The sequence below is a fragment of the Populus alba genome, chromosome 19 (genome assembly GCF_005239225.2).
Source record: "Populus alba chromosome 19, ASM523922v2, whole genome shotgun sequence".
Taxonomy (NCBI): domain Eukaryota; kingdom Viridiplantae; phylum Streptophyta; class Magnoliopsida; order Malpighiales; family Salicaceae; genus Populus; species Populus alba.
This window is the reverse complement of record NC_133302.1, coordinates 9,665,215-9,678,834: the sequence shown is the minus strand read 5'-3', so window position 1 is coordinate 9,678,834 and position 13,620 is coordinate 9,665,215. Positions and strand designations below refer to the sequence as shown.

Genomic DNA, 13,620 nt, shown 5'->3' with positions numbered 1-13,620 from the left:
CCAATCAACCTGTTTGCTAAAAAAACTAGCCTGAGAATATGCACCTACCCCTAGTTATAAGTTTTATTTTTTCTGCTTTTTAGGGTATGAATGTCTTAGCATTGACCCAATCATACTTTAAACAAATTTGACTTTTAAGGGTAATATATTTTTTATATTATGCTCTTAAAAGCAAAAAAAACTGAATTGTTTCTAAATAATTGCACCATGATTAATGTTTCCTATTAAAAAAAAAAAATCAAATTACCCCATCAGCAAGTTCACCATTTTTTTTTATTGTTGGAATGGGAAAAAATCACTATTCCGGTGAACAGAGTTCTATCCAAGGAAATGTCATTCAAGTCAGGAAAACCTTTGGTATTATAATTGTTGAATGAAAAATGAAATTGATTCTTATTTGTGCTGTATTAGGCTTCTTCATTTTGTAAGCTCGAATTATGCTAATTTAGGATTTCTCTCCCTCATCAGGTATCCGGATCACTTTTAGATGAGAGCCAAGTAAGTCCATTGCGGAGGAGATAAAGCAGGTCATCACAGCCAGCTCAGTTAGAAAACAAGAAATTAAGAGCGGAGACGGAGAGGGTCAAAGCGGAGGACTTCGATGCAGAAGAAGGGGAGCCGCTTGAGGAAGAAGATGAGCTTTTTGATCAAGTATAATATTAAAATATTTGTGCATGGATCTTTGGCGTATCATTTAATGGATTATTGTTTTCTTAAATATATAAATATCTTGATTATTGGCTGGTGATTGCTCGGGCACATTGATGATCAAAACCTTCGAAGCATCTTTCTTACCTTTCTTTCTTTGATGAGCTTTCACCTTACATAACACCTATGTGGGTAAGTTATTATTCAATATTTTACGATTTGTTCTTTAAACTTAGCTTTTGCTACCTCTACATCTTTCTTTTCTTGAGGGCCTCTGTTCTGGTAGCTTTTCCACTGCTTGAATATCTTCATGTGTGTGCTTGTCTTATGTTCATCTGAAGCGTTTTTGTGTCTCTATTCGATTTTTTTTTCTTTCTCAATGATGATCTGGCAACTCAACAGTCATCCTGGCAGCTTAGGCATCCTTGCGGTTTTATCCTTTTGCTTGCATTAACCTTTCTTTCTCCAGTCCTTGAAAAAGGTTAATGCTAGAGCACTTGACATGCACAGCTGTGGCAGCTGTCTGGGAACTATAAAGAGTTGTTTCAACTGGAAAATGAAATTATGAACATGTATATAGATAGATTTAGCTTGCAACCGTTGCCCCTCATGTTAAAGGATTTTATACTGCATCATTTTGACAATACGAGGCGAGCATGAAGAATCACAATCACCTCAGAAAAACGCTTTGCTTTTGCGTTGCTGATAGGATAAATTGACTGTGCAGGGTAAGGATAAAACATCAGAAGAGAGGAGAATCGCCATTTGTATATTTGACGAGCATTGTAAAGAAGCTGCTCTTAAGAAAGCACCACCGCGCTAGCTCCTGATACTTTGATTGAGAACTCTCGATGTACTTATTCTTCATGTTGGTGGTACAGATAATATGGTACCTATGTCCCTTTCCTGCAAGAAGCCTGCAATTAATGATGAAAACCCAGATGTTCGTCAGGTGTGTCCCGAGAAGTACATTTAATGTTTTACTTCTCTAGAGAATGTTGGTTTTGTTAATATATGAGCACCATGTTTTTCAGGCAGCTGTTTATGGAATTGGTATCTGCGCGGGGCTTGGTGGATCTGGATCTGTTACTTGTTGGAGGTAGCTTACTATTCACTCGCGTAGTTGCTCTTCTTGGTGTTGTTGCTCTCATCTGTTGTCAATGGTAATCTGCTGTCGTATTTCTTTGCACAGGCACTTTCCAGGTTCAATGCTGTAATAAGTCATCCCAACGCACTTCACTCGGACAATACAATGCCATTTTGACGATGCTGTTTCAGATCTTGGAAAAATATGCGAGTTTCATCGGGATAGCATATGTTAAAGAACCAACTCAATTTAATAGCTTAAACTGTTAAGTGAGATTCTAAAATATGATTTATATTATTCTTTAACACATCTTCTCAAGTAAAAGCTTTTTAAGTTTAAAACTTGCACAAATCCACATTATTTTGTGCTTAATTTTTATCAAATAAATAAATAGGAATAATGAAATTCGAACTCGTGACTGCTTGGTTATCAAGGCTCTGACACCATATCAAAAAATCAACTCAACCCAACTCAAAAGTTTAAACTGTTAAGTAAAATTCTAAAATATAATTTATATTATTCTCTAACAACATAAATCCAGCACAGGTATTTATTTTATTCTTTCTCTTCCGTGAGCCTAGGTGGTTCATAATGCTTTCTGCTTAGGGCCTGTCCTCCCTGAACTGATATTCTTTAATGACTGGTTTGATCTCTGTGCTACTTCTAAAAGAGCGAGCGAACAATTGCACGGGCCATTCTGGCGTCCTGCACATGAATCTTGGATGGTTATATTAAGTCTTCCACATGATTTATTGTTCATTCTCATCCTTAAAACAAAACGCCATTTGTTACAGGTCTGATAGAGAACTTTCAGGGCCAAACAATCCATACCCTTTCTGTGCTCTGCTTGCCTCTACGTCTTGCATATGGAAATTGAATGATTTGTTGTTGTTTAATTCCTGTTTTAGTTTTCCTAGCCATTGCAACATTGTTGCTGGAGGTCATATGTTGCAGGCAAAGAGTTGGCAACAGAGCAAACTGTCATTCGAATGATTAATCTGTTGAGACAAATTCAGCAGATGTTACCATCTGCTACCATAGCTTCAACTTCGTCATCAACTGATACTATGTTAAAGAACCATCTCAACCCAAAAGCTTAAGCGGTTAGGTGAGGTTCCAGAATATGATTTATATTATTCTCTAACACACCCTCTCAAGTGAAAGCCCTTTGGGCTTGAAACTTGCACAGGTCCACATTACCTTGTGTTTAATTTTTATCAAATAAATGGGGATAGTGATATTTGAACTCGTGACCACTTGGTCATCAAGGCTCTGATACCATGTCAACCTAATAACTTAAGCTATTAGGTGAGATTCCAGAATATGATTTATATTATTCTCTAACAAACTTCGTCATCAATGGAACCACAGCAGCAACTTGCTTTGCAATCTCTTCTCTCTTCTTAGATCATTTGGAGTTGTTGGGATTCTTCATTATTTCCTCCAAGTTTGATCTATCATCCTTTGTTCTTCTGCAGCGGTGGCCATGTCATGGTTCTCTCTGGGAAGCGGCAGCGTCCTGTCCAAGTTCCTACTGCATCGGCGAGCAATGTCATTGTTTCATGGGGATGCTGTTGCCTGTGTTCAGCAAGCGAGTGTTGTGTGCTGAATTTCCTTTCTTCAGTGTGGTTCTCTATTTGTGGGTGAAATGAAAAGGAGGAAAAGAAATTTTGGCATAGAATTTGTACACTATGACTGCTATTAATTTTGTTAAATAATACATTAATTTAGTTTTATTTATTAAAGATAGAATAGTATTTTCAATTCAACTTATATATAATCTCTTTTGTATTTAGATTAACACAAATACTTAGAATAAATAGATTAATGAGAATTCTATCTTTTTTTGTTGTCATTTTATCCCTAGTTGAATCATCATTTTGTTATACTCGGATGGCCAATTAAAAAATAAACTTAATAAATCATCTAGGTGGTGGCCTAGTGATAAAAGCTTGGGATCAAGAGGTTTGCTTCCTCTGTAGTTTCAGGTTCAAACCCTAGGTTACTCATATGATGGCCACTGGAAGCTTACATGGTCGTTAACTTCAGGGCTCGTGAGATTAGTCGAGGTGTGTGCAAGCTGGCCCGGATACCCACGTTAATAAATAAAAAATAAAAAATAAACCTAATAATCTTGTTAATTATTGGACAAAGAACAGATATCCGGCATCTTATTCTTTGAGGAATTGTTTTAGTTTGAAGAATTGTCACCTAGTATCATGGTCACTAGAAATCTTAATTGGTTAACAAAGATTCTATTGTACTGGTTACGCGAAAGGAAAGATATTATTGTGAATTTTTTTCTAGCGTTAGTGAACATTTACCTATAAATATTTCTAACCCTGATGCTGGTAAATATTGCATGAACCCAAAAAAGTGTGATTTTCCTAACAATGATGTTAGTGAATAAATTCACAATATTTTGGATTTTTAATTGAATAAAAAAATAATAATAATTTATGCCTTTCTCTTTTTGTTTACCTTTTCTATTTAGTCATTTTAGACAATATTTAAAAAAAGCATTGTACAACATATATGTGTTTAATGATAATGGTTTGTAGATTGAGCATATAGCATAAACAAATAATATGCAAGAAAAAGAAAAAAAAAAAAAAAAAACAATGCAAGAGTGGTCTATAAATAACTTCAAGAAGGTCCACAAATATTTTAGGAATTTTTTGATTTAAAAAAGGATTTATTTGGTCAAATATCAAAATAAAAAAAGACATATAAATTATGATTAAGATATAAAAATATATTTTACCAAATACACCCTTAGCAAACATAAACCCCAAACTTTCTCTTTTTTAAATGTTTGGGCTGAGTATAACCCAATCATATGAACTGAGATAGACCCAACCAACCTAGCTCAGTTACTGGTTCAGACCAGTTAAAGGTTGGCTAGTCTGCAAGCGTGCGTGGGTTCGCACGCTTGCTACACTACCTTTATAATTAAATTACAGAGGAGGTAAAAAAAAGAGTAGACTTTTACCTGCGTTCGGTGCTGGCGAGAGGTGCTGCTGGGACTTGGCTTGTAGTTCTGGAGGTCCCACTGTTCTTCTTCACCTTCTCCTCTTTTTTTTTCTTTTTTTTTCCTGTTCTTTTGGTTTGTGCTTCTTTTTTTTTTAGTGAATTTACTCTCTTTTCTCTCCCCTGTTCTTCGTTCCCCTGTTTTCTTCCCCCCCCCCCTTTTTTTTTTTTTGTTCTCCTTTGTAATTTAATTATATAGGTACTCTACCAGAACTACAAGCCAAGCCCCAGCAGCACCTCTCGCTATTCGCTAATCTTAAAAAAAAATATTTTTTTAAAAATATTATTTTGAAATATTTCCAAGCCAAAAAAAACATTCTAAACCTACCTTAAATCAAATGTTGCTTTCAATATTTGTGGGCGTTATCCTTAAAAAAGTGAGAATCTGGCTGATTTTTGTTTGCTGTGTGGGGGAGAAGAATAAACTGTCGACGTTGGAAAATAAATGGGGGAACCTCAAATGTATGTCCCCAAGGACCCCAACCTCTTATTTTTCTTTTTATTTTTGTCCCAAATGCATTTAATATTAGACGATATCATCCCTTCCATTCACTCCACTCGTTATTAGCAAAGCAACAGCTAAAAGATTCTGTCTACTTTACATATGCTCGCTAGCTATTTCCTCCCAAAAAAAAGCTCCAATTTACAGCTTCAATGTCAAATAAGAATAAAAAACAAAAAAAAACTTCTTCCATTTAGGGCATCATGGAGCTTTATGTTTGCACTTTTTATGGAGGGGCGATTTAATGAGAATTTACGAGGACGTGCATGGAAATCAGCTCGAACTGGCATTTTCATTCAACTTTCAATAACAGCGAATTGATTAAAGAGATTTCGATTGGTTTGGGACAAAATTATCAAAAGTAGGAGGTTTGAGACTCAAATGGAGTCCTTGTCTGGAAAAGTGAGAAATCATTGTCTGGAAATAGTGAAAAAAATTATCCCGTAGTGCTTTTGGTCTCTGTTTGTTGGTGCTGGGAAATTGCTTGGTAATGGGCATGATAGAAACTGTTTGCTCACGTTATCAAGAAAAAACAAATGGAGAAGACCTGGAAAAGAAAAATTGGTTCTTGGCAAGCATTAAGTTTGTTGCAGAGTGAGGATTTGTTTGTGATTTGTATTGATTTATTGCCTTCTTGTTTGAACTAAGAATCATGCAAGTTAGTTTCTCTAAATTAGATGAAAATCTCCATATATAAAAGATAAAATTATAAAATTTAATTTATGCACACTCTACTAAAAAGATTTTTAGTTTGAAACTTACACATCATGCATATTATATGTAGAATAAAAAACAACTTATTAATACAACTCTACTTGTGAATCTTGTTTTCTTGTGCAATTCTATATGTTATTATAATTTTATTCATCAAGTAGTCACAAGTTCGAATCTCAATGTATTTTTATTTAATAAAATTAATAACACTAGATAATGTAAACTTATATAAATTTCAAACTTAAAAAATATTTACTCATTAGAATATCTTAAAAAATAATATAAATTATATCGTAGACCTTATTTAATAATAATTTTATTGCCAAATAGTTTCTAAACCTAATGAATCTTATGACCAAGTCTTATATTGCGAATAATTGGGAAAGAAGAGATTCAAGGGATGCCACTTGGTTCTCACGTATAATCTCATTTGGAGGTCAATATCAAGAACTATAGTGATGGTTTCCCAAAACTTGAAAAAACAAATGATCAAGAGGCATCTTTCATCAGTTCAGACAGCCCTAAAGTTGTTGATACATGAAAATGAAAGGCATTGAAGGTGACAATATTGTCTAGAGCTACTTTTAATTTGATTATAATACATGAAACATGAAGATTAATATATTTTTTATTCAACAGCCTATAGAAAATGTTTGCTTCATGGCTTAATAAATCTTTATTTTATTTGCTGCAAGACCTGCGCAATTTCTTCAAGTATATATCTAAGTATCTACACAAATTTTCCATGCCAAAAGTCTCTAATAAGCTAGATAGCATACCAAAGTATATCTAAAAAGATAAAAAAATCTGAAAAATATAGATAAATTGATCAGGTTTTAAGTTTGCTTGATAGAAGTTATTAGTTCGAGTCTCATAAATTTCAAGGCCATTAAAGGTTTACATGATCATTAACTTCAAGACATGTGAGATTAGTCGAGGTATACACAAGTTAATCAAAATATCTATATTGATAAAAATAAAATAAAAAACCTGAAAAAACTTAACACTTGCAAGAGTAGCTAGAGGATACCTCAGACCTGTAATTTGTTATGTAGAGAGGCCTGTAGGCTCTAGCTGAATGATTGCATGAAAAACTCCATGCCTGATTAGGTGAGGTTATGGGCCTATCTCCATATAAAAAATACTCCTGTTTTCCTCGTCTTTCATGGCTGTTTGATCGAGAGTCTACATGGAGGTTACAAAATTAAAATTATGCAGAGACAAAGGAATCCATATAGCTACCTCACTTTGTGACCCGTCCCAAAAAAATTGTCACAGAACAGTTGTGTAATATTAATATTAAAATCCTTTTGACGGTTTCATGTATGGTAATAGATATCTATGACTAGGCATGGCTGCTCCTAGGTTGCGGATTCGTATTTTTTATGAAAAAATAATATTGAATAATGTAACGTATTTTATTCGTCATAAATGATGTATAGGTGATGCAAATGGAGAAATTAATGGTTTGAGTTATAACACAAACTGAGATTAATGAATTGGTTTTGTTTTAATTAGACAGTAAAGAAAAGACAATGATGTTAATCGGATATTTTTTTTCAAAAAATATTATGATATCTTGAAAAAAAAAAAAGTTGTGGGAGAATTAAATTGGATAAAAAATAAAGAATGAAAAAAATTGGACCGGGCCAACAAATATAGAAGAACATATCAAGGGAAAAACTAACTACATAAAAAGATTTGAAATAAAAAATGGTAATTAAAAGAAAGATAGTGAAAATCAAAATAAAAAATAAATTAAAGGGCAATTAGATGTTTTTGATTAGGGGGTTTAATTGAAAAGAAAAATAGCTCAAGCTAAAAGAAAAAAAATTATAAACAAATAACACACTATAAACTTGGATTGAAAAGTAAGATAAAAAAAACTAATAAAATTTTTATAAAAAGATTAAGGAAAAAAATAAAAAATCTAAAGAATAAGGACCAAATAAAAAAATACATGAAAGATTGAGATTGAAGAACAAAATAGAAAAGGAATAACACTTATCCAAAAGGATAATGGATAAAAAAAATTATAAGAAAAAGGACAAATTTTTTGGTTGGGAGGGTTAAATTGAAGAGAAAAATAACTAATATACCAAAATACATTATTCCAAAGTCATTTTGATTATTATAACTATTTTTATCACAATTATTATTATTATCATCGCAATTATTGTTATGACTACCATTATTATTATTATTATTATTATTATTATTATTATTATTATTATTGTTAGTGTTGTTGTTGTTATTGTTATTGTTATTACTTACTACTACTACTACTATCATTATTGTTGTTATTGTTGTTGTTGTTGCTACAACTATTATTATTGTTATTGAAAAAAAAAGTTATAAATTTAATTTGAAAGATAATATTAAAAACCATAAATTTGTTTACAAAAAGGTTAAGGAAAAAAAGCCAAGAAATCAAAGAAGGATGAAATTAAAATTTTTATTATTATTGAAAAGACAAAAATCATAAAATTGACTTGAATGATAAAATTGAAAGCATAAAAACTTTGAAAAAAAAAAAAAATAAGAAATCAAAAGTAGAATGACCATACCGAAAAATATTATATATAGAAATTAAAATTAAAGGATTAAATTGAAAATCATAAAATTTTAATAAAAGAAAAAATAATAAAAATAAACAATCAAAACTAAAAAAATTAAATCTAAAAAGTAAAAAAAAAAAAAAAGGTCTAGAGTGCATCTCTCCATATAGGAGAGATATAAAAGGAAAATAAAAGGGTTACTAGCGATAAATCAACCACCTTTAGAAGACACATGTTGGCCATAAAAAAAGAGTACATGATGGAGCACAAAATGAGATGGAGAAAGATAATTTTCAACTATCGGAGGCGTCTTTCGTGCTTTCTTAAAATGTATAGCACCTCCCACGTGCTAGTATATACACAGTACGCGATAACAATTTTTTATATAAAAAATATTAATTAAATGTTAAATTACTTCATTATCCTTGACCAACCTGATTAATTACAAAAAAAAAAAAAAAAACTTGGAGGAAAAGATGTTTATACCCCTGTTTACATGGCCTATATTTTTTGTATTCTAAGAACAATTGTGTAATTGTATTGTATAATTAAAAAGTAAAAATATCAAAACACTCTTGTTCAATAATGTTAGTTTGTTTTTATGTTAGAGATATTTTAATTATTTTATTATGCATTAAAAAATGAATCAATAAAAATATACTCAAACAAATAATAATAACAAATAAACTCCAAATCATTCTTAAATTAAAAGCAATTATTTTTTCTTGCTAACATCATGGACGTCACTCTAGTAAAGTGTGTCTATAGTTTGAGAAAAGCTTTCATTTCTTTTAGTATATTTGTTGTACTGTGAAAGTGGAGTGGTAGAGAAGGATGAGCTGGATTCTTGGCATCATTCATGGCTGGATTTGCCAAGAAAAAGCAGCAGCCCCAACTTCCCAACAGTGCTGATCAGTAGACATTTTAGCGTGCAAGCGTTGATTTTTTTTATTATTATTATTAAAATGAATATTTGAATGAGCTTGTATATATTTTAATTAATTTTATAAAATTTAAAATTAATGATCATGTAAATTTTTAATAACTTTAAAATTCATAAAATTTGAATTTGTGAACTCTAAAAAATAAATTTAAAACCTAATTAATTGAGCTGTACCTCTTAATATTTACAAGTGCTAATATTTTTTTATTAGTGGGAGTATTTGAGTTAACTTTGTGTATGTCTCGACTAATTTTTATAGATCTTGAATTTAATAATATAAGTATTAATAATTCTAAAATTTAAATTATAATATTTAAAAAATAAATTTAAAATCTAACTAGTTGATATTCTGATATTTGCATGAACGCTTATGCAGCAACAGTACTTTTATCGACGAGGGAGCCAGCAGCATAAATAAATTTAAATAGAAAAGTGGCAACATATATATCATGATGATGATCATTATCTGCGATTTCTTTTTTCTCGATCACTTCAAGATTAAACCTTTTTTGAGAAGATGATCAGTGTATACATCATCCTTAGATAATCATCAATACTAAATTGTCTAGTCCTAACCTATAATAATGGATAGAATATGTTCATGATAAATTGATAAAAAAAAAAAAAAAAAAGACATCTAAGAATCTATTAATTTTATAATGTAAAGCGTTGTGTCTTTGTCTGATGCTATTTTTTTAACTTTTAAAATAGTTTTAAAAAAATATTTGTTAAATAATATAATTAAAAAAATCTGTAAAACAATACAGTTTGTAAATATCAAAATTAGAAAACATCGTGATAATGATTTTCCTTGAGAGAAATTAAAAAAGAAAGAGAAAAAAAATCTTGAAAACATTTCAAATTTTTTATTATAACAACACTAGCATTACCAAAAAAATCTTGATAAAATAAATCTATTAACATCAAGATTATCAACAATAATTAAATAAACCGCCTTTACCTTTTGAAGATTTAATTTAGCCAATTCTTTATTTAATTGTGATATTCAGTAAATATTTTTAATTCATTTTGATATTAAAAAAAAATATGTGATGCAAAGAAGAGAAGAGAGAGAAAAAAAAAATTATGAAAATACATTAAATTTCTGATTATGACAACACTAATAATATAAAAAAAACCTCAATAAAATAAATTCGATAATATAAAAAAAATATTAATAATAATAACTAGAGTGGAACACTCATGCCTCTCGAAGACTTAATTTAGCCAATTCTTTATTTAATTGTGCTATTCAGTTAATATTTTTAATTAGGTTTGCTATTTTGAAAACAATTTCTGTGATGACCAGGTTAATGCCCCTCTTCTCAAGCGATTCTGGTGCCTCCAAGTGGCGCTATTCTAGGCTTCCTGACCCCGTCCTTGCACTTTGACCAGGTCATAGAGATAGCAGACGAAGGACTAAACCCTTGAACCAAAGCAGAAAACCTTGAGATAATATATTAAAAAGAGCTCTAAAGACCTTGAAAAGGGCACCATGTTGCTCGTAAATAATCCATGGCATTTTTTGAAGCTTCAATCGTATAAGTATCTCCACTGAGAAGAAGACAGGGACATGCAGACAGGGCTCTCCACCTCCTTTGGACCAGTAGAACAACTCTCTTCTTCTTCTTCTTCAGCGAGCTCAAACCAACATTTCTCTCCAATCCAACGTCTTAATTAGTCCAATCTTCTTTCTTGTGCAATTTCCCTATGGAAATTCATTTCCAGCAAGAAACGAAGCGTAGAAAAGCGAGCATGCCAGTTAGCAAAACAAGCAAGTTTAAGGGGATAAGCAAGCCTAGCAGCAGTAACAAGTTCGTTGGTGTTAGGCAAAGACCTTCTGGTAGATGGGTAGCTGAGATCAAATACACAACACAAAATATAAGGATGTGGCTAGGAACCTTTGAGACAGCTGAAGAAGCTGCTCGAGCTTACGATGAAGCTGCTTGCCTGCTTCGTGGATCAAACACTCGAACCAACTTCATTACTCGTGTATCCTTGGATTCTCCTCTTGCTTCCCGGATTCGAAACCTCCTCAACAACAAAAGGAGAGACAAACAGCAGCAGGGTGAAGAAGAAACTGCTGAAGTCTCTACCCCAGTACCAACTAGTACCATCATTACCACAAGCACCATCACTTCTAGCTGCAGCAGCAGCAGCATTAGTAGTTGTGGCATGAGTACTGATAGTTGCTCCAATTCCAGCTCGGTTCATGAAACCGATATCTTGTTTGATGATGCATATAAACCAGATTTGAGCAATTGCATTGAGGAATTCAAGTGGGTTTCTTCCCAGCCTGATCTTTCATGGGGTTTTGGACCTGTGTTCGATCGGTTTGCATTTTCCCAGGAAGTGTTGGATTTTCCAAAAAGCGTGGTATCACCAGGGACAAGTGACTTGGAATTCTCAGAATTTGATAAGATGAAGGTGGAGAGACAGATATCAGCATCTCTATATGCAATGAATGGGGTGCAAGAGTACATGGAGACTATCCATGATCCTGTTGAAGCTTTATGGGATCTTCCACCACTATAATAATCAGCCTGCAGAAGTTGTGATTCTAACGAGCATAGAATCTCCCTCTTCTCCTTTCCTTTCCTTTCTTCCCCTAGTTTCTGGTTTCACTCTACCCTTGCTTGTGAAGTTACAGTGACAACATACCAGCTAGAGACGAGGTCGAAATCTTGTGTTTTAAAATGTTAACAGCAAATTACATGGAGAAGGTAAAAAAATCGTCGATGAATACCTAGTCGAAGCAATCATGGCGATTAAAATATACCTTTTGTTCCCCATGGTAACTTCTCTTTTTCATTGGAGTAGATACAGATGTCATCAATGTCTGTAGTCATTGAAAAGCATGTTTCAACCTCTTAACAGCTCAGACAAGAGCTCCGGGGCCCCTCAGCCAACAACTATCCAAAAGAGTTGCAGTGTCTTCCAATATGTAATCCTTGGTCACTCAGGCTATCCTCCACTTTATCTGTATATTGAAATCTTTGATCATGTCATTAGTAAGTTTTTACTTCTCAGCAAAGTTATGATTATTTCGCTCCAGCAGGCATGCCAGATTTTCACATAAATCTGAACCACCTTGATCATCCATGCTATTTATGAACTTGCTAGTCCCTTTGAAGCATCCCAATGATCTTTGATGTTTACAGAGATGCTTCAAAGAAGCTGTGGTTCTGTGAAATAAAGGGCTATTGTCTAATGCAATGCTAAACCTCTCAACCACAGAGCTAGGGCATATGAAAATGCTCCATGACAGGGTTAACTGCAAATAACCCATTTCAGGGAAGTTCATTTTCAATCTGCTTAACTAACCTAATTTAACATCACATCCATGTCTTTTATATATTCACATGTTGACCTTTCTGAGGTATTTTTGACTTAAAAAAGTTGCCCCCCACTAAGGTATGCTCCAGAAGAAGTGTCTGCACCGCAGTTACTTGGAGAAGTTCAAACCATGTTTAAAAACATTTTAGTTAGACAATTCAGCAGTAGATTCTTATCAAAGGTGAGTCCAGCTTGCTAGGAACCTAGGATTAAGATATCTGGTATAGGGAAACTCCTACCACTTTCAAATTCCAAATGATGCATCCCTATTGCACTTAAATAATTTAGCTTTTTTGAAACCCTATTTTACAGAACAAGTAATGTATAAGAATTTATATAGCTCCTTTCTACATATCCAACTGACCCAAAATTTAAAAAATCATCTTCTACCACCCGGCTATCATGAAATTGGATTTCCTATCTCAAAATGGCTCAAGACACTGTTTCCTAAAGCTCTAGGGAGGTTAGGTATCCGCTTTCCATCAACTGTGATGCTATATCACATGAACTGATCAGACTAAGAGAGAGTACAAATATATTCTTTGTTCAGGTAGCATAGCAGATTATATGTCTGGTCTAACGGATTGGATTCAGCTGGTGAACTTTTCACCATTTGATGGTCAAATTTCATAACCAATTTACAAAGGTCAAGCCAAGCCAGACATGAAGAGCACAATGAAGAATATGTATTTAGCGTGATAGATAGAACTGTATAGAGTACACATGCTGCTACAAAAAGGAAAAGGGAAGTATTTAAATGTATCGAGATGTTCAACAACAGGGCCATTCCCCCGACATGCTA

At 32.7% G+C, this 13,620-nt stretch overlaps 1 protein-coding gene and 1 long non-coding RNA gene across 2 annotated transcripts; both read left to right on the top strand.

The window, feature by feature from the left end:
- The first annotated feature begins 252 nt into the window (after window positions 1-252).
- On the top strand, window positions 253-1,727 carry LOC118056755 (uncharacterized). The gene is made up of 3 exons (XR_004688845.2): window positions 253-357; window positions 469-840; window positions 1,376-1,727. It is a non-coding gene; the product is annotated as an uncharacterized lncRNA (long non-coding RNA).
- A 9,217-nt stretch (window positions 1,728-10,944) lies between these two features.
- LOC118056753 (ethylene-responsive transcription factor ERN1) lies at window positions 10,945-12,490 on the top strand. Its single transcript, XM_035069091.2, has one exon. The coding sequence runs from the start codon at window positions 11,193-11,195 to the stop codon at window positions 12,015-12,017; it is 825 nt and encodes a 274-aa protein (XP_034924982.1). The 5' UTR covers window positions 10,945-11,192; the 3' UTR covers window positions 12,018-12,490.
- Window positions 12,491-13,620: the final 1,130 nt, after the last annotated feature.

Excerpts from the sequence above, each read along its gene's own strand:
- LOC118056753 (XM_035069091.2), top strand. The coding sequence starts at position 11,193 with ATGGAAATTCATTTCCAGCAAGAAACGAAGCGTAGAAAAGCGAGCATG.